Source organism: Crotalus tigris, unplaced genomic scaffold (genome assembly GCF_016545835.1).
Source record: "Crotalus tigris isolate CLP2741 ecotype Arizona unplaced genomic scaffold, ASM1654583v1 scf7180000024290.1160143, whole genome shotgun sequence".
Lineage (NCBI taxonomy): Eukaryota > Metazoa > Chordata > Lepidosauria > Squamata > Viperidae > Crotalus > Crotalus tigris.
This window is the reverse complement of record NW_024100463.1, coordinates 159,849-182,100: the sequence shown is the minus strand read 5'-3', so window position 1 is coordinate 182,100 and position 22,252 is coordinate 159,849. Positions and strand designations below refer to the sequence as shown.

Sequence of the window (22,252 nt, the reverse complement as noted above, 5' to 3'; positions counted from 1 at the left end):
TCGATTAAGCCAACTCTGTAAACCTTGTTTATGTTTTAAAGGTCAGTGTTTACTTCTTTTAAGTAATATTCTAAAAGCTGTTTTTTTTTTTCATTCTCTCTCTATTTTTCTCAGGAATTCCTTCATAAGTATCACTTTTATAAGTGCAAAATAAGAAGGTTGTTCAAGTCACTCCTCTGAGTTAAAATGCACAAATGCTGGGATTATCAAAAGTCTTATTATGAAAGACCATGGGGATAATATAAAACTATTCCAGCAATTAATCTCTTGAATTTGAGAGATTGAGGGCTAGGCAGTAGAACTACTCAGTGTGACAGCTGGAGACATTGTCCCTCACACCACCACCAATCTCAGTTTTCCTGACATAAAAGGTCATTTCAGTTTTAACGTTCCAAATCCCTGAATCTGCCATAGTATCTAAATAGATTCAGTTGAGTAAGATTTTCAATGAGACCATCTAGGTCAATAAATCCAAGTTCACAGAAGGAAAGACTCTGTAATTGTAACTAAGTGGGGATTGCTCAAAATCTATGAACAGGTTTAGTTGTCTCCAAATAAAAATAAATTATAAAACAGGGGAGAAAACATTACATTTATACTCACCAAGAATTTTATGATAGCGCCTGGTATTTCAACTCCTTTGAACATTTTTGCTTATTATTTCAGTCCAGGCTTTTTAGAAAAAGGCAGTTCTCTCAGCTGTGCAAATAGTTACTGACTACTTAATCCCATTGAGCTGGACAGAAGGTCAACTATGCATGATGTTCAGCAAGGCATTCCCCCCCCCCCCCCCCGCACGCTCTCTTGGTAAAGGCAACTGCAATAGCAGAAGGTTTCAATACCAAAACATTTTACTTAATCCTTAAACAAACATGAATTCAGATTGTATTACCTCGCTATGGATTTTAAGTCTTCATCAGCCTCTTGGATCTTCAAAGAATAGTCATCTGCAAGTTTATAAAATTCAGAAAACACAGAAGCCTTCAGATCAGGATATGGACACTCCAGCTCCAATAACTGTGGTGGAATCTCAGGTGCAAATGTAGTCCTTTCCTCTAAAGTACATGCCAGGGACTATAATAAAAATAAAGACATTGGGACCATCTGCCACATTCTAGCTAATCTAATTAAAATCACTTAAAAAAAATTGAAAGAACTTACTCCATCTATAAATTCCTCAAGCTCTTTTTCCAAAGCTATTCTCTCCAGATGAAGCTTTCCCAAAATTGCTTTCTGTTGTTTCTTCACATACTCTATCTAATTTCGAGAAATATTGTATTAATGAGTAAAAGTAGACTGAATGTTGTAAATGTGGTCCCGTGTATTGATAAAACATCACATTGCTCATTGATTCATTCTATTTTTATCCTATCTCTTTCCAAAGAATTCATAGCAGTATAATGCAAAAAAAAAAAGTTATCCCTTTATATATCATCACAAGAACGCTATAAAGCAGGTCAAATTTAAAGAGCTAGCTGGTCGGAGATCCAGATTTTGCCTGAGTGGGAATTGGACCTAGGTTTATAACACTAACTTTTTTGGTTCTTTCTTATATATTTTATTAATAAGGTAAGACTGACATACACAGTATAAAATCCTAAATTTGCTAATGTAGCATGCCATTAAATCAATCTGACTCTGAATCCAATATATTAAAGCAAAGTCCAAAGAAAAAAATAATTAGGATCAGACAAAACGTCCTAAAATAGATCAATACTTGATTCTACGAAAATCTCAAGATTAAGGCATACAACCAGATACACAGAATAATTTTCAGAGAACATTATGTGTATTCCTGTTATACAAAATGGGAAGCATGTAGTACTGAGTATTTGGACTGAAAAATATTATTCAATCTTTAGAAATTGCTGTATGCATATACACAATTATCACTCACAATTTTTCTAGAATGCACATGCATTTATTTTGTATAGGTCAGACCAAGATTTTAACAAACAAGTCAGACTGAATTATAGTATGTACAGTTTGGTCTTCCCTGCAAAAAAGCTATATAATTTGTTCTGAGAAAAGTAAAGAATAAAAAGTTATTGTATGTATGGATTTATTTTTACATCTAATTACTTCTAGTTAAGTTATAATTTCAGTGTCAGAGCGACGACATCCATTGGATGTCGTCGCTCTGACAACTGAGAATCAGCAGCCATTTTTACTTTTGCTTCTAACATGCCTTTTCTATTCTTTTAGAGTTCAGATGTAGAAAGGAGGGGATGAACGCTTGAGGGTTTAGCTACCCATAACAATGCAGAAGTGTGGGAACTCAAGGACATGGTCTGATAAGATTTTGGCAGGCTGAGAGGCTGGTGAGAAAAGCAGTGTCTTGGGCTTTAATTGGGGAATGTGATTGATGACAGCGTTTGTGGGAAGGGAATTGCAACTTGTTACTTTGTATCTGGGGGGAGGGAATCTCAGTTTTGGGTTCAAGTATGTAAGTGCTGATACTTTGTTTCCTAATAAAATGTTCTTTAAGGAAGAATTCTTGCCTTGAAGTTCTTTTACTGGTTTCATCTATCGGAACCATGACATTCAGTCTATGTATTCTGCAGTAAATCATTGGCCAGCCTTAACATTAACATCAGCTAGATTATCCCTACGTATCCCTGTGCATTCCACCCCAAAAGATTTGCCCATTTTATATAAAAATCCAAGACCTGTGTTTACAAATGCTGATTCACTGTCTAGATTGATTTGGATGTGTTTTAGGAATTTGTTTTCAAAGTTGAAATGTTTTTGAAAATAATGAGGAGATATGAATCAGGACAGATGTGAGAAAATCTGTCCCATCAGCAAGTCGACATGACCAACAATAGGAGTGATGAGATTTATAACTGATTTGAAGGATCACAAGATCTATCATCATGGACACAGAAAAAAAAACCATGGTGTCCAATCTCAAATCTACAGGCAGTGAATGATGGTACCCCAAAATACAATACAAAAGATTATGTTCAGTAGCATGCTATCTCTCAACATGGCTAACAGAAAACAAGATTAAAGTGTCAGAGGGAGAAAAGAAACAGTTTTAAAAAGCTGGATTCTGAAATTAGTTCTATGTCACATATCATACTGATACCTTGATTGAACAGCGTATTTCTTTAAGAGTGCAAATATAATGCAATTGCAATAATATCAGTGGAAAATAGGACAGAAGATCATCCACAGTAAGATATAGGAGGAAAGATCATCTGCAGCAGCACTGAATAACTAACCTCTTTTAATACAGCATCTGGATTGAATTGATATTCCACACTTCTGCTGTTGGTTTGCATTTCTAATAGTCTGTACCTTAAATCTTCCCTTAGCTGCCAGACAGGTTGCACTGTGTTTGCTTGAAATGTATCCAAGCCTTTTGTTAATTTATATCCTATTAAAAGTTAAATAGAAATTAGGGGTGTTGCTCAGTTAAAGAGCTAATTAATAAGAGGTTTGTCAAACAATAGCTTATATTATAGAAAAGGAAATTTACATTTTCTCTTCTTGTCTCTGAAAAGAATAAGAAACCCAGGCTCCCAGAAAAAGAAGGGATTGAATACAGCATAATATTCATAGCGTGGTATGTATAGTATAGGGTGTAGGTCTTTTCCTGCTGTTGTATTATGGATGTTTATTGGAGAGAAAGGGCACAACAGTCCATTGAAAAAAGCAAATATTGTTCACTCAATACTCATGCCATCTGATACTAGATTTATTTCTAAGAGGAAAAGTTTCTTCTTAATGGAACTTAGATGAAAAACACAGAAATATGATTTTTTTTTATTCTTGACCCACTCTCCTTAATCCTTACATTCTTCTTATCTCTCCTTCTTACTAGTAACTACACAATTTAGTAGTTTAATCCAGAAATTGACAGATTACTTACGCAAATCCCACAAGTCGAAAAAACATTCATTTTCTTCATCAAAGACTGTTTGAATTTCAGATTCTAATTTCTGCCTGCAATTAAAGGTTTCAGGTCAAGTAAAATATACTCTTTTCCCTTGTACCCGATTTGTATGTATGTGCATGTGTGCAAGTGTGGGCACTTTTGGGTCACTAGCCTTTTCTTATTCTTATCCCAATTCTTCCTTCATGTGGGAACTCTACTGGTAGTTAAACATATTCAGAATAATCAGAAGCAGATTTAATTCTACCTAACCAGCCTGTTAAGAGTTCCCAGGGGCAGCTTGCAATTTTACATAGAAACTCTGTACAAACTCTGGGTGCAATCAGGTCTATTTCTCCTCCCCAACAGAGTTTTTCCATTCTTCTGGTTCCATAGATTAATAGCATAACTGTTTCAGGGTCATTTGAGGATTTTCTTATCTAAAAGAGCACTTTCCTTCAGACTCTGCATATGAAGTTTTGTTCATCGCTTTACCAAATTTTCAATTACTTTATTCAGCTTTATCACTTACCTGTTTTCATGCAATCTTTTGTGTTCTTTCCACCATACCTGGCAATGGCGTTTCAGCAGCATTTGTTCTTTGTTAATTTTTGAAGCATGCTGTAATTTTTTAATCTAGGTACAAGATTTAAAGATATTTTATTAATAATAAATGTTGTTGAAGCATCTATGAAGAAATAGCTAACCTTGAACAGGATTATGTTTGATTATCCTTGAAAGTCAGTGGTTCATAAATATTTATTTAATATCTTCAATTGTCTTTCAAGATTGTGTCCTTGCCAAAGGGCCTCATTAATATCATAATATTCTAAAAGACTTTAAATTTAAACATTTTTAAAAGAAAGTCAGTGGTTCATATCTATTATTAAAAAGACATCTGTTCAATAAACCAAGATAATGTATATACTGACTATCTCTATCTCATTTTCTGGCAGCTGCAAAATATGCCCAGTTGTAAAAAAAATAATTTAAATAAAATTATTTATACCAAATGCAGTATTGTTTTTAAGATTGCAGGTTTTTTTTATAGACCAATGGATACAAATCTTGTAAAAAATCCTTTACAGCAGCATAGTAAATGCTATTGAATATACTTTTGTAGTTGTATCTATATTTTTATTCATTTATTTTTTATATTTCATTTATTCTATATTTATTCTATATAGAAATGAAATGTGCAATTAACTGATAGTCATGAGGTCACAGGTTAGACAGAATTTATAGCTCTACTCTGTCATTTTCTGACTTGCAGTTATGCAATTAAAAATACCCTCAGAACTTTTTTCACAAAGTTACATTAATGAAAAATGTTGGAAAATCAAAATGATTTTTTTGTATGAAAGAAGCCTGATTCTGGTGATTACAAACTACTAGGCTAACCCTACGTTCCTATTTTTAGGCAGAGTGCACATAGCATATGAAGTCATGGTTTGATTTAATATACTGTAGTTGAACTATGGAGATATATTTCGCATAACACATTGTCATAAACTGTAGTTTATTAATCACAAAGGCTGATCCATGTATCACACTAAGCCAAAACAGATTAACTATTGGCTAGATCAGTATGTTAAATCAAACAGTCCATTTACATATTACCAATGTGTGATTTTTTTCAAACAATTTGGTGGTACTTTATGCAAACTAAAAGTCCAGCTTGCATATTGCTATATTTCCATATGACTGAATGGAACTCCTAATATAATCATAGAATTTTGCAAAAGTTTTTCCACAGGTATTTAAATCTGAACCATTACTTTATGACCTGGGGCAAATATAGGCAATTTGTTCCAAAGAACAACAGCAGAAACTTTCAATTTTATTTATTGCTAAAATTCCATTTTCTCCATAATAAACTTTGAATATTATTGCCATGTGTTCATTTGGAATGGTACAGATACAAACAGGATGAGTAGGAATATGGTTCACTCTTGCATAGTTACATTTATTTCTTAACAGGGAAACAGCTTAACTAACATATATTTAAGGTGACCAACCGTCCTCCTTTAGGGAGAACAGTCCTCCTTTTGTAAGTTCTGTCCTCCCTCAAAAAGTGTCCTCCTACATGTCCTCCTTTTCGATATTAGAAGACTAATCTGCAGGGCTTTTTTTTTTTCTCATAGAACGCTCAGAACGGCATTTCGGCACCTTTTTTTTATTTTTTTTTTCAACTTTTGCATGAGCTGTGCTACTCCTGCTATTGGCTTTCGAAAGCCAATAGGAATTGCTGCTGAGCGCGCCAAAACACCCGGCTGGCAAACTTTGCATATGCAAGTTGTCTGTATTATTGTTGCAATGAATAAAATGTTTCCTTTATTTACAATATTTTTTTCTTCAATTTATTTGTGTCCTCCTTTTCATTGTAAAAAAGTTGGTCACCTTAATATATTTCTACTGCCTTGCTTAACTTACTCTGCTATTTACACTACATTTTCCTATTTGTCTACTGCTTTAAGCTTTTTGTAGCTTTGGGTACTGAATCAAACCATTAAACCATCTTCGCTAATATTTGCAACTGCTTCCTTAAGTGCTGCTGAAATCATTTTAGCCATTAACTTGCTTTCACTTTCAGTCAAGGTTTTTACAACCTTTTTAGTGTAGCAGTTATCAGCAGATACTCTAATCCTCCCCCTCTTTCTTATGGGCACACACACACAAAACACACACACATACAGAACACACACACGCACATATACACAACAGATTACTTTTCAGACTGGATGAATCAGTTTTTCTCAGCTTAGAACAGCTGCCTCCATTGGCCTCTTCTTGGTCCCCCAACATCTCAGTTCTTTGGTCTCCTGCACTGTCTTCTCCCTAGACCTGGGGTCCCCAACCCCCGGTCTATGGACCAGTACCAGGCCACGGCATGCCAGAAACTGGTCCGCACAAACAAGCAATGCCCCATCCATGAGATGCAGGCAGCACACAAAACCACGTACCCTCTGGTCCGCGGAAAAACCTCTTTCCACGGAACTGGTCTCTGGTACCCCAAAAGTTGGGGACAGTGGTGGGATTCAGCCAGTTTATACCACTTTGGCAGAACCGGTAGTTAATTTTTTGTTGCCCAGGCCCAGAACAGACTTCCAGAAGTGGTATCTACACACAGAACCGGTTATCCACATATCTGAATCCAACCACTGGTTGGGGACTTGTGCCCTAGACTTTTCTTTTTTCCAACAAAACTATGGTCTCCAAGCATACACAGACAAAACCACAAGAATGCCTTTGCTTATATTGGGGTTCTTTTCAGGTGAGCAGGCTAGTACACTGGTGAAAAAAAGTATAGTAATTCTAATTGTTTCTACAACTATAATAATAATAATAACAATAATAGTAAAGTTGGAAGGGACCTTGGAGGTCATCTAGTCCAACCCCCTGCTCGGGCAGGAAACCCTACACCATTTCGGACAAATGGCTGTCCAGTCTCTTCTTAAAAACTTCCAGTGTTGGAGCATTTACTGCTTCTGGAGGCAGGCTGTTCCACTGATTAATTGTTCTCACTGTCAGGAAGTTTCTCCTTAGTTCTAGGTTGCTTCTCTCCTTGATTAGTTTCCACCCGTTGCTTCTTGTCCTGCCTTCAGGTGCTTTGGAAAGTAGCTTAATTCCCTCTTCTTTATGGCAGCCCCTGAGATATTGGAATACTGCTATCATGTCCCCCCTTGTCCTTCTCTTCGTTAAACTAGACATACCCAATTCTAGCAACCGTTCCTTATATGTTTTAGCCTCCAGTCCCCTAATCATCTTTGTTGCTCTTCTCTGTACTCTTTCTAGAGTCTCAACATCTTTTTTACATCGTGGTGACCAAAACTGGATGCAGTATTCCAAGTGTGGCCTTACCAAGGCATTGAAGAGTGATATTAATACTTCGCGTGATCTTGATTCTATCCCTCTGTTAATGCAGCCTAGTACTGTGTTGGCCTTTTTGGCAGCTGCCGCACACTGCTGGCTCATATTTAACTGATTGTCTACTAGGACTCCGAGGTCCCTCTCACAGTTACTACTATTGAGCATGGTGCCACCTATGCTGTACTTGTGCATTTGGTTTTTCTTGCCTAAATGTAGAACCTTGCTTTTTTCACCATTGAATTTCATTTTGTTAGTTAGTGCCCAGTGTTCAAGTCTGTCCAGATCCTTCTGTACCTGAAGCCTGTCTTCTGGAGTGTTGGCTATTCCTGCCAGCTTGGTGTCATCTGCAAATTTGATGAGTTCCCCATCTATCCCTTCATCCAAATCGTTGATGAAGATGTTGAAGAGTACTGGGCCCAGAACAGAGCCCTGGGGCACCCCACTACACACTTCCCTCCATATAGATGCAGTTCCATTGAGGACCACTCGCTGAGTACGGCCGGTCAGCCAGCTACGGATCCATCTGGTGGTGGTTCTGTCTACCCCACATTTTTCTATCTTGTCAAGTAGTAGGTTGTGATCTACTTTATCAAATGCCTTACTGAAGTCCAAGTAAATTATGTCCACAGCATTCCTCTGATCCACTAATTTTGTCACTTGGTCAAAGAATGCAATAAGATTTGTCTGGCATGATCTATTTTTGACAAACCCATGTTGGCTTTTAGTAATGACTTTGTTTGCCTCTAGGTGTTCGTTGATTCGTTGTTTGATTATCTTTTCCAGGATCTTCCCAGGTATTGAGGTCAGGCTGATAGGTCTGTAATTTCCTGGATCCATTTTTTTTCCTTTTTTGAGGATGGGAACTACATCAGCTCTTTTCCAGTCCTCTGGTAGTTCCCCTGTGTTCCAGGATCTTTGAAAAATATAGTTCAGTGGCTCCGATATCACATCTGCCAGTTCCTTGAGAACTCTGGGGTGTAATCCATCTGGTCCTGGCAATTTGAACTCATCTAGGCTGGACAGGTGCTCCTAACCATTTTCTTGCCTATCTTAACTTGTGTTTCTGTTTTGTTTTTTATGGCACTATTTTTGATAGGTTGGTCTGTTTTTTCCCTTTGTGTAAAGACAGATGCAAAAAATGAGTTAAATAGTTCTGCTTTCTCCCTGTTGCTTGTCACCTTCTTGCCACTTCCACCCACTAATGGACCAATCATTTCCTTCACTTTTTTCTTGTTTTTTACATGTTGAAAGAAGCTTTTTTTGTTATTTTTGACTTTGGTCGCAAGCCTTAGTTCATTTTGAGCCTTGGCTTTCTTCACTTCATCTTTGCAGGCTCGGGCTATTTGCTGATATTCTGACTTAGTTATGTTCCCCTCTTTCCACTTTCTGTACTTGTCCTTTTTATCTTTCAATTTGTCAGAGAGTTCTTTATGCAGCCATGCTGGTTTCTTTTGAGAGCTGTTATTTTTCCTCTTTGTTGGTATTGTGCTAGACTGTGCTTTTATTATCTCATTTTTCAAAATTTCCCAAGCTTTCCCAATTTCCCCTTGAGGATTCTCATCCAAATTCACAAGTTGATCCTTGTGAATCAACTTGCCAGAACTTATCACTATCACAGAAACTGTTACTTTTACTTTACTTTGGCTTCCAAGCAAGAACATTAGGAAGGATCAAGTCATACTTCTCTAATAGACATTGATGGGAAAGAACAGTTCATATCGACTAAATTCTTCTAGACAAACAATCCACAATCATATCCGAATTAATGGTTCCTGATAAGCTTGGGAGTGTGTGAGTTCTTGCCTACTTAATGTCCCTCTTCTTGTAACAATCTGCTTTTATATAGAAATGTTTAATATCAGATATGGCTTAATCTAAGTTTTTTACTATTTGTAGTAAATATTATCAGAAGTGACAGATGCATCTACAGCCAGAGAACCAAAGGAAAGTCTTTCTGCGCACAGGAATGAAAGGGATCCATATGTCAACCAAACTACAACTCACAGCTTATTAAGAATTATTAGTTTCACAGGGATAAAATTGTTACGCATTGCGTTACAACAATGAATCTATAGATTTTCCATACTCCATTTAGTGAACAAAGATAGCATACTTCTTTCAGACTATATTGCTACCATGACTACTAACATCCTGGCATTTATTTGTCATAAAGAATAGATTGGTTGAGATTAGCTGTTTTGAATGAAAAAAAATAAAATAAAGGTAGTTCTTGATTTACAACCGTTTGTTTAGTGACCTTTTGAAGTTACAACAGGCACTGAAAAAAGTGACTTATGATCGTTTTTCACACTTAAGACATTATTCCCACCATCACATGATCAAAATTCGGACACTTGGCAATTGGCCTTTATTTCTGGAGTGTCCTGGGGAGGGTCCAGTGATCAGCTTTTGCGACCTTCTGAGAAACAAAGTCAGTATGGGAACTGTGTTACTACCTTAACCACCGCAGTGATTCACTTTACAACGATGGCAAGAAAAGGTATAAAAGGGGGCAAATCTCCCTTAATAAACTGTGAAGCTTAGTAACAGAATTTTAGGCTCAATTGTGGTCGTAAGTTGAGGACTATCTCATCCAGTGATCAGGAGATGAAATACTTAATAGACAGCATGTTATCATTCATACAACACTATTTCATTCCAAAATTTAAAAAAAAACAGATTAAAGTATGTTAAAGAGATCAAGAAATCATTAGCTGTTTTAATATATATTTGTTTTACAGAAACAAAATGAATTGCATTTCTACACACTTGATTTTCAGGTAACAGGGATTATCAGTCTCCATCTGTCATTTTATATGCTAAACTTCCTGATGTGAATAGCAGAACTCTTGGTTTCATTTTTAGAAAACTCTCTGCCTAACCACTTACCACTATTCATATGTTTGCTACAGATTTCTATTACAGAATGCCTCTTTTTTATTATTATGCTATATAGGAACTTATTTTCAACGACAAACAGTTTTTCAACTGTCCCTGATGGAAATAGTTGTGAAAAATGAAATACTACGGGGAAAATAGTTTACTTTTAAAGCTTGCATGTGTTGAACTGCCTTTGGCTTTGCTCTTCATTGAGAAATAGTATCTGCCGTCCACATGTATCATTAGAATAAAATTATAAAATGTATGGAGTATCCATTCTAGCCTTTCTCCCTTGTCACTTCTTTGGATAATACAGCTGTTCTTTTTGCAAGAACTAATCTTTTAGTTTTTATGGTGTGTACTCAAAATCTGTAAATATAGATAGAAGGCTTTTAATGCCATAAAAGACAAGGTGCAGCAGCTTCACTTTTCCTTCTTTAATGGATTTTTAATGCAAAGCAAAAAAGAAAAATGAAACAGAAGTAGAAAATTCGGAAGAGTTACAATGAAAGTGATATTATCTAGATATCCTATCAAATTCTATGTACAATAAAAGCCTCATCTTAAGTCACTTTATGTATTTTATTGATTCTGAAAACCAAGAATGGTTTCCTATATGTATTTAATTACTATTTATCCATCTGTATTACCTACTCAGTGCAGAAAGACAGAAATACTCCTGCTACTGTGCACCTCTGAAATAACACACTTCCACATTCCATCTCAGCCACTTTTTAGTGGAAAACACATGGATGCATCTTACTACGTTGTGGGCATTATAGAGAGACAACTCACGAACAATATTATTATCTGTTATAAAAGCTATTTTAAGTGATTTCCAAAATACAGAGTATACGCTCCTAAAAACCAAGAAGTTAAAAACAAAATTATACAGGTAGTCCTTGAGTTAATTGAGCCCAAAATTTCGGTTGTTAAATGAGACATTTTAAAGTGAATTTGGCCCCCTTTTGCGATCTTTGTTGCACACTTAAGGGAATCACTGCAGTTGTTAAGCTAGTGACACTGTTGTGAAGTGAATCTGGCTTCCCCATTGACTCTGCTTGTCAGAAGTTCGCAAAAGAGGATCACATGACCCCAGGAAAAAGGCAACTGAGTCAATTGCCAAGGGTCTGAATTTTGATCACATGACCAGGGGGAATGCTGCAATGGTCGTTAAGTGTGAAAAATGGTCATAAGTCACTTTTTTTAAAATTGCTGTTGTAACTTTGAATGGTCACTAAATGAACTGTTGTAAGTTGAGGACTACCTGTATGCAGCCAAAAGTGATGGAAAATGAAAACAGTAGAAACAAGATCCATTCAGTGAACATTCCTACAAAGAAGATTGAGAAATAGCATTCAACAGGACCCTAAAAAGATGCAACAGTACAAGTTTTCCTTTCTCTCTCAGAATTTCCTCCTATGTCAGTTTTGCACTTGATCTACACATCAGAAATAGGAGAAATTCCCAGGCTTGGATTTTTATTCTTTATGAGTGAATGCTTCTTCAAGTACTTGGTATTGGTTTGGTACATCGGGGGCTGATAATGCTGATCTTTCATAATAGCATAATTATTGTCTCTGAAGCAATCCTGGCAAAAGAGATATATTCTCAAGGCTATCATGGAGCAACTGCAATTGCATAAATACAGACTGGATTAACACTGTTTTTATTTAATCCATTAAATTATATAAAATGGAATTGGACTACTGCAAACTGCCTCTAAAGCAAGCAAGCATGTAATCACGTACTTACCATTAGTTACCAAGACCCCATCAAAAACAACAATCTGGTGCTGAGTCTAATAGTGGTCTTTTGAAGCCATTTTCTCCTTCATAGCTCATTCATTAGTCAGCCTCCAATGGTTATCAGCAGTGCTTTTTTTGTAAAAAAAAAAAAAAAAAAAAAGGTGCCAGAATTCACATGTCATACAACCCGCCTTGCCTGCCCTACAAGGTTCCATCCAAAAAAGGTGCCGGAACTCTGTTCTGGGCGTTCTATGAGAAAAAAAGCCCTGATTATTAGAGACGGAATATCTTCACTGCCGCGCCATGAAATTCTTCAAAACTCCATCTGCCCAACTAAACCAACAGCAGCAAGCACATGACTGGAGTCCTCCACTGAATTTGGCCTGAGTGGAGAATTCAAAAGATAACATCCAAGTGCTAGCTAGAGCAAGAGATCTTCCAATCAGAGCCATTAAAACAGAAAGAACACCTGAGCTGCTTCTGCCAAGAACAACACATTTCGCTTCAAACTTGTAACAAAACAGACCCGCTTTGATCTGTCTCTTAAACAGAATTTCTACAGCATCCATGTTTGGGCATGAACTTCTCCAAAATAGGGATTCCATGTACAGAAAGATTTATGGGAAGGGATATTTTGTACATCCTTAATAAATTATATCTCCCGGTTCCAAGAAAAAGCAGTAGGCAATAGCATTTGACAATTCACCGCAAATATATATCTCGACAGATTTTTTAAAATATATCATTGTGTTTTAGCATCACTCTAACCCTCTTTTACGCCTATTAATAGATAAGGCCATTGTTGAATCCACTGTGTTCTCAACTTTCCAAAAAGAGAAGAGCCTGTAGAACTATCTCGTACTGAATGGGAATGTGAAATAACTGAAAATGAAGGACTGTATAGGTAGCTGGTTGAATAAATGCTGGCACATGAGCAATGAAATGGGGAAGGCTAGAAATACATGAACAGAAAACCCTTAAAACATTTTTCTAAAGCAGCCACATGTTTGAAAACAACAGTTGCTTTCAGTTTCTTCTATTCTAAAACAGAGCAGCTCCCACTGTTTTCCTGATTACATAAAGCAAAAATAATTTGCTGTTTGCCCCTATGAGTGCCAAATCAGTAAATTAAATTAAATTAAATCAAATCAGGAAATTAAATTTTCAGAAATACTGGCTTCAGTATAGTTATGCTAAATAAATGGTGCTGATAGGATCAATAACATGAAACAAAACTACTCTTAGAGAGTAGCATTTTGTGTGCTTTGCTTTGCTTTATTCTTTCTTGTCACTCAAAAATGGGGTTTTTTTTTTGCAGCCATCTCTGCTTTGTAAGTAGGAAGAGCCACTTAACTGTAGCTGGTACAATGTTTTAAGAAATCACATCTGTTCTAAATAAAACAGAAAAAAAGGATATAGATATAGATACACAGACAGACAGACACATGAACCAAAGAGATATTAGGATATGACTTTTCATTAATATTGAACCTAGCGGCTTCACTGTTCTGTAATATAGTAATGTTTTTCTTGCCAATACACAGAGGTGAAATTATAACTTATATATTTTGGCTGTGCGTATTATAGAAGTGGCGGGGGGGGGGGGGAAACCATAGAGAAGGATGCCATCAGCTACTCCATTTGAGAAAGTGACAGATCTTGCTGTAATCTGCAGCCCCCCCCCCTTTCCTACTATCTCAGTATCATGCATTTGAATGACACTCAAGTTGTGAATATCAGAATTGTTGTTATAGCAGTAGTGAGACCATCCTAACAGGGTTAGACTGTTATCAGCTGCAAGAGTTCTGGCAGGGATATACAAAGAACTGTAAACTAAATCATATGTCCCCACAGATTGCCGTGCTGCAATTCATAATAGCTAAGCAATCACAGCAGTTGCCTGGTCATTGTATTTCTTACTGAAGTTAAAGGACAAACTCTTTCCTCTTTACACATTACAATCATTTTCACTGCAACCTGACCTCTCCAAGTTATGGAAACATACTTCCTCATATATTATGGCTGCTAATTATAGCTAATTCAGATTTTAAGCTACTTAAGCATTCCTCTATATGAAAAGCTAGGGCAAAATATCTTAAACAGAACCTAATGGCTGCTTATTAGAACAGCCCATTAACTCATTGTGAAATCAGTGGAGGTCCTCATACAGTCAAACCAGCAGTGTCATTGCACAAAAAGCAGGTATGAACAAGCTCAGGTTTCCAAATTCACGAGGAAAAAAAAGTCTTTTTGTAAAGAGGAAATGAAGCTCAGGGAAGAAACCATTCAAAAATATCCAATGAGAATCAAACATGCATAATACAACACAGCATGTTGGTTGATTCTTAAAAGGGAAAGAGTGAAGGGAACCTAGAAACTGAATGGAATATTTAGAAAAGAATATGGTTCATTGACGGCACCCTAAACAGGATCAATCTGAGCTGCAGCATTTCATGGCAAGCCCATTTATTTGTAAATATTAAGAATAAATCAATTAAATGTAACATTGTTGTTCAGAAGAATGCAATCCTGTAATTCTGAATGCTGAGACCTTCCACAATATAGTGATTGTGTGATATAGAAAGCTGGATTAAATGGACCAGCTGATCTCTTTATTCAATTTACCTTTGATAAATGTGCAAGTCACAGTGACAAGGAAGCAATTTCAAATGTCACCATGTTCTTGTGCTGAAAATTATTTGATTATATTTTCTTGGGCTAGTTAATACTTACTAGTAGTAGCTGCCTTAACTTGGAACAGACCAAGTTAGGTTGACAGAGATTGGATTTATGTAACATGAATTACCTATGATTTGCTAAAAAAAATGCAGTTGGTTGGGCTTATATGCTAGGCCATACAAATCATGGTTTACTAATTACAACCATTGGGTTGCACAACATGCTAAAATAAAACAGTCCAATTTATGCCTTAATAAAATGAAATTGCTTTTACAGTAATTAACATATTATGGTGAAAACAAAAGGAATATTTTTTCAAGTATTATGAAGATTCAAAAAAAGAGCAGAGAGCATCCTAATAACGATAGGATTTACTTACATTCGCAAAAATATATATTTACAATCTATATTTTTACTGTTAACTAGAAAGTTAACAAAACTGAATAATCATGCTGTTATGATTTATTACATGAGCTTTTTTGCTTTACATTTCACAGAAATAATCATCTCTGTAACCTTTATGACAGGAAGGAAGGAAGGAAGGAAGGAAGGAAGGAAGGAAGGAAGGAAGGAAGGAAGGAAGGAAGGAAGGAAGGAAGGAAGGAAGGAAGGAGATTCTGTTGTTGAAATGTTTATCATGGTGTCACAATGCAAACTCAAGTTCATAAATGCATTGTGATACTGCATGCGGGTACATAAGATACATTGCAATTCTATGACACATGCTTTACTGCTTTCCTCCAGAGAAGACAAGGGCAAACCACATTCATATTGTGGCCAAATCTCCATAGTTGAACTACATGTCCATGTAGTCTCCAGAAGCCAACCCCAATTCAAATAAGTTTTAGTTTTACTCTGTGTTGTTATATTATCTAATAATTTTATAACCTGTTTCAAACCGAGGGATAAAAAAGACAATTGAGTAAATAGAAGAACAGGAAGGTTTACAAAAGTTTCAAATAGCATTCACAAATTGCCATGGCTTTTTTTCTCATAGAACGCCCAGAACAGAGTTCCGGCACCTTTTTGGGATGGAACCTTGTAGGGTAGGCAAGGCGGGTTGTATGACGTGTGTGAGTTCCAGCACCTTTTTTTTAAAAAAAAAAAAAAAAAAAAAGAAGCACTGCAAATTGCACATACTCTGTAAACATCAATACTCAATCAAAGAGATATTACTAATTAATGGCACAAGTTCAGATTCATGGATAAAAGATTCAGTTAAGTTTTACAATTCAATGGTTAATACTGTTACTAATTAGCAATCATTGCTGACTTCCTGTTTCCTTCCACACTCTGCCTAATGGACAGTAGGATATACTTCAATGTATGCTACTGTGGGAAGTCAGCCCCCCCCACAAAGAAATAAATATTTATGGGAATATTAAAAGGCAGAAGGATCTTAAAGGCAGAAACCCCTCTCAAGTCTCTCTGCCCCAAACAGAAACCAGATCTGCAGAAATGCAAGATGTGATAATCTTGTCAGAAAGATTGGAGACAGGAAGCTTGGATTAGAAAGACAAAGATCTCTAGAATGAACAATCCCTCACGCCAAAAAAATCCAACACAGGACATAGCCATCAGCCACACCCCCAGGGAAGCAGGATATGACCTTTGGGGCATAATAGGATTAACCCACCACCATCAGAATACCAGAAAGGCACATTCAGACTCAGGTTGAAGTTCATGCCACAGGAATGACTCCAAACAAGAGCCCAAGAAGGTATAAAAACCCCCACTCCCTACTACAGAGGTCTCCAACCTTTTGGGCACCAGGGACCAGTTACACGGAGAGAGGTTTTTTTCACGGACCAGAGAGGGTATGGTTTTGTGTGCTGCCTGCATCATGTAGATGGGGCTTTGCTTGTTTCTGCGGCTCGGTTGCTGGCATGCCATGGCCCAGTACCAGTCCACGGACTAGAGGTTGGGGACCCCTGCCTTACTATATGTGGTCATCTTTCCCAGAGCCATCTTTCTGTCTGGCTCTGCTCTTTAATAAACCACAACCTTCTTTCTAAAGTAGTCTCCATTTTGATTATTCCCAGCTTGGACTGGACCCTGATGAAGATTTTTCTTTCAACACTACTATACACTAGATCTCATGGAACATTTTTCATGAATAGCTAGAATTGCATATAACATCCATCATGATTGACAGATTCTTACCTTTAAAAGGATGTTAGCAGACTGTAATTTCTTTGCTTCAGTAATTGCATAGAGTTCTTCATAATCAACAGGTTTGTACTTTGAACTTTTAAGCCCATTTTTCACACGAACAACCAAATTGTCTAGTAGAGGCATAAAACAATTCAGATTGTTGAATAAAATTAAACATTACAAGAAATTTAGAACATTTGAAGCAAACAAAAATAAAAATGATAGTTTAAAAAGTGTGACATTAGGAGGAAAATTTATATTGTCTATACAGTTTGTTTTTCTAAACAAAGTTGTAGTCCATGAAAATGACTGTTACAAATACAAAATAAAAGGAAGTACTCTTTAAGATAGAAAAATGTGCAGAAGACAACCTACACAACCAAAACATTTAAATTTTAATTTTATTGCTTAAATCACTTACTTATTACTTATTACATACACTTAAACTTCATAAAGATACCCAGTTGAAACTGGGGAAAAACACAATAACAATTTGTCTTAGATCAGCAATAGGCTGATCTATTGCTGATCATAGATTACATGCAGCTGTCTTGTCCCAGTTTTGTGACACTCCCCCAAGATCTGAGGACGATAGCACCACAATTGCTCCGTTTTGATGTTATACTAGGTATAAATATAGTATATAGATATGAATATGAATATAGATAACTAGTATCCAAACATTTGGAAGTTCTACGTCGAATAAACCAAAACTGTAAAATATCTAACCCAAGGAGAGGCATTTTTGTTTTGCTTCACCTCAGTTGTATTTCTGTTTCACTTCTAGGCCCCTTATTTTAAAATAAACAACCAACCCTTACCTGTAAGAAATGTTGTATAACCCTGATTTAGATTATTAATATTTGGTTCTGCCTAAACATGTTATGTGAATAAGGTAAAAAAGTTGGATCCAGATTTATTCATACTTACTCTAAATGCACTGACACTCATCCCATTGCTTTAAATAGATTTGTGTTAAGCATTATGAAAATTCAATCCAATCAATAGTAGAACACATGCCTTAAAGAAACCCATCATACTAAAATACATTGGAAAGCATCTAATAGAAATGAAGTAGCCTACAGATAATCAGTCTTGCAAATTGGTTCTGACTAGCTCAAAGAAAATTAACTCATACCAACATATCTACTTAAGGATGTATTGCAACGAATTCTCATAAATATAATTCATGACGTTTCAGAATCTTTTTTCCAGTTTGATAATGTCAATACTATACATCTTGATATTCTGGCAAAACCCATTATTTTAGCAATCTCAGCCTTTATTTTAAGGCAGTAAATTGCCAAATATGCTAATAGACATTAGCAAACATATGTCCTTATACTCATTTTTATATACTATCCAGTCTGCATCAGCAAACAAATTATTTAAGGCTGAGTGTAATTCTAATCACATTGCTTGGAAATCAGCTCCATTGGGCACACTATTTTCCCTCCTGACTTTCTTCTTCCCTCATTTTTAAGCTATACAAAAGTACAATAAAAACATTAATGGTTCCAAGTCTTTTAAAGTACTAGATACAGCACTGAACTTTTATTACTAAAAATATTTCTCCTCCACCATAGAGCAAAAGAACTATTGGCAGTTTAGAATGCATCTGCATAAAATGCAATCAATTCAGTAGGTCAAACTTTACAAAAGATAAAACTCTACATACAGGTAATCCTTGACCTACTGCCACAATTCAACTCAAAGCTCCCATTGCTAAGCGAGACGGTTATTAACTGAATCACTACACTTGTTATGTTAGTAACATATTGTTAAGTGAATTTGGCTTCCCACTGACTTTGCCTGTGAGAAGGTCACAAAAGGTGACCACTTGACCCCAGGACACCACAACTGTAATAAATACATGCCAGTTGCCAAGTGCCCAAATTTTGACCACATTACTATGGGGATGTTGCAACATTCCTGTGAAAAACAGTCATAATTCACTTGTTTCAGTGTCATTGTAACTTCAAATGGTCACTAAATGAATGGTGGTTAAGTCAAGGACTACCTGTAATCTATGAGTAACCAAAATAATTAATCACATTGTAAGGAAAGCTAAAATACAGACATTGAAAAGAGCAATCACATTTTTTTTAAAAAAAAATTACCTATATTGCTATTTCTTTGAGTTGTAATAAATCCTTGAAGATCTCTTTCACTCATCTTATACTGTTGAAAAATAAACATATTACTTGTCAAAAAGTGACACCTTTGAATGTATTCACTTGATTCTTTTTGTAAGCGGATTTATTTATACAGGAGTTCCTTACTGATATGAAATCTATTCCAAGGACAGTTATCTTAGTTGTCTAGGGTACATACATTTTATTTTATTTTTCTAATGGATAAAGTTTATTAAAAGTTCAGCCAAATGTGATACTAAACTTCTGTAATAAAGGCTGTTGACTTTACAAAATTTCTTGTCTGATTTTATTAATATTTACTTGCCCCAAATTCTCACTGAATCCAATAAGGCTTTCAACCAAATACACATACCTAAGATCACAGCTTTAGTAATGAAGAATTCAACCATTTGAGAATAAAAATCACGAACCTTATATAAAATTTACAATGATATAAAAATCCAGATTAAATAAAAGCTATAAAGATACACAGAGAGGGGAAAAAAGTACAAAACTGAATCTTCTCATGTTCCATATTTAACACTGCACTCTTATATATGGATTCTTTTCTATTAGTGAATTTAATCACCCAATAACCTTACAAATTTTCAAAGAATTTCTTACTGTCCTCAATACCCCCATGGAGAAGTATAAGACCATACACACAAAGTTGCACTCTTAGAGACTGAGATTAATAACTTCTTGAAGACTCATTCAAGATGACTCAAAACTGCTGGAATTCCAATATTTATGAATGATTAAAATGTTACATTAATAAGAAGTAAGCAAGTAACATGTATATTGACTGATGTCCAGAAAAAATACATCCCATAATTTTTTAATAGCCTACAACGTGAGTATCCAACCTTTTGGCTTACCTGGGCTGTATTGAGTGAAGATGAATTGTTTTGAGCCGCATATAAAATATATAATACAGTTATATAACATAAAATCATATATTAATGTTAAAACTTAACAATCATGTGGATCGGCTGTCCAAGACCGCATATGCTCCTTGGGATGTGGGTTGGACACGCTTGGCTGAGAGTTTTATTTTACCTAAGTATATTCCTCCTCTTACACTTCATTCTGTACAATGGTGTATATATCATGGAGCAGTGATGGCGAACCTTTTAGAGACAGAGTGCCCCAAACAGGCCCCGCCCCTACCCTGTCTGCTCCACCCCCACCTCACCCCCAGCCCATCCTGTTCCAGTCCCTGCCCCCTGCCCCGCCTGCCCACAGGGCCACCCACTGCCTTCACAGCCCGCCACAGATTGCCCAGGCAGCCAGCAACATCATGGCAGCCACGCCCTCTGCCTGCGCCCCGCAGAATGAACTGTGCAAGACAGGGCACGAGGGCAGAGTCTTCTCCCTGCTGCCCGGCTGCCATGTTCTTTGCTGCGCTGCTCCATGTGGGCCGCGCTCAGGGGCGACTCTCCTCTAAGAGGCTGCTGGTGAGGTGGGGGCCGCAGGTGGGAGGCAGGGCTGGGGCAACGGCATGCGTGTCCCCAGAAAGGGCTCTGAGTGCTGCCTCTGGCACGCATGCCATAGATTCGCCACTGCTGTCATGGAGCAACCTATTAAAAGCTTTTTCTTATTTAAGATAATACTTAACAGCATTACCAATCCATATTTTTAACTGAAATAACAAAATCAAGGCAGCAATCCTAATATCAGCAGGATTAGAAAATTAAGAGGAAACTCCATTTTACAGCGTTGCGAGTGTTTTCTATTTGTTCTCATGTATCTTGCTTGTTTCATGTACTTCTATCCTACCTTTCTTCCAGAAGTGCAAGACACAGCATTTTCTCCTCCAGCTTTTCTTTTCGTCCAATAACCCCTTTTGAATAGTTTGGATTAAGAGAATATGACTGAGTTATCACTGAGTTTACATACCTAGATGAGGATGGATCTGAGCCTGGCTCCAATCCTAACATTTTAACAGCTACACCACATAAGCTCCTTTTACCATTTCAGTTGTGATTCTCTTGAAGTGCCAGTTAAATGAATGACTAACATGGTTAATGCAACTGCTTCTGAGCAACCTTTACAGACTAATATAGACTAAATTTAATCTAGATTAAATCAGCAATAGTCAAAAGTCAGGACAAATAAGATTGATCACAGATTAGCCTCTGTATTAAAATCATTGCGTTAAAAAGGCACAATAGACCATGTCCCATTCATTACCTTTTCCCACGTCCAGTTGATCCACACTGAGTTTTCTGTTGAGCTCTTTCAAGTAATTAGACCTAATATATCAGGCATTAATACATTAGGAAAAAGATTTGGTAACCAATTTGATAAAGGCATTATAGATTAAAACTCTACGCCTCTGATTTGCCATGATTATAGCAGATTTTAGAACCAAGATGGCTTGACCTGTTTATTATGGGCATGTTTTTCATTTATGAATTGCTCTGGGTTGTATATGATATCCTTGAAAGTATAAGATAAATCACTGGCATACCTAATCTAAATAGACAGGAAAGGTAAGTAGCCTGGCAAAAAAGATATGGCATACTTTTTCTTAAGAGAAGCTTTGGTTTCACCTGTCTTAAATTGGCTGTTATAAAACTTTGGGTGAGGAAAATAACTCATTTCTGGATTCTATCATATAGGATAATTTCTGGCCTATTCTAAATCTTTGGATTTTTTTAACAACTTACTAAGTTAGATAGAGATATCTCTGTCCCATGTTTCTTAGATAAAAAAGACTACAGGTAGTCCAAATTTAATTATTGTGTCAGCATTGTGACAAGAGAAGAAATTGTAGCCATTTTACTTTTGTTTTTCATTGTAACTTTCTACTCTATAGTTGAGGTTTTCCTCATAGACATAGGGGGGAGGGGGAGATATGAGCATTCTTAGTTAGTCATAACAATTGCTGCTCTGGTTATAAT

At 36.4% G+C, this 22,252-nt stretch overlaps 1 protein-coding gene across 6 annotated transcripts in view; it reads right to left on the bottom strand.

The window, feature by feature from the left end:
* Positions 1 to 22,252, bottom strand: part of CCDC148 (coiled-coil domain containing 148) — a 182,949-nt gene that overhangs the window by 93,768 nt on the left and 66,929 nt on the right. For 5 of the 6 annotated variants that reach the window (XM_039323962.1, XM_039323963.1, XM_039323966.1 and 2 more), the window contains exons 2-8: positions 19,332 to 19,392; positions 17,221 to 17,342; positions 4,413 to 4,516; positions 3,878 to 3,951; positions 3,228 to 3,382; positions 1,162 to 1,257; positions 893 to 1,074 (exon numbers count right to left, since the gene is read on the bottom strand). In XM_039323962.1, the coding sequence (XP_039179896.1) occupies positions 893 to 1,074; positions 1,162 to 1,257; positions 3,228 to 3,382; positions 3,878 to 3,951; positions 4,413 to 4,516; positions 17,221 to 17,342; positions 19,332 to 19,386 (788 nt within the window). In that variant the 5' untranslated portion in view covers positions 19,387 to 19,392. Of the gene's footprint in view, positions 1 to 892; positions 1,075 to 1,161; positions 1,258 to 3,227; positions 3,383 to 3,877; positions 3,952 to 4,412; positions 4,517 to 12,385; positions 13,839 to 17,220; positions 17,343 to 19,331; positions 19,393 to 22,252 lie in introns of those variants that run through there. The other variant, XM_039323965.1, reaches the window with a different exon arrangement.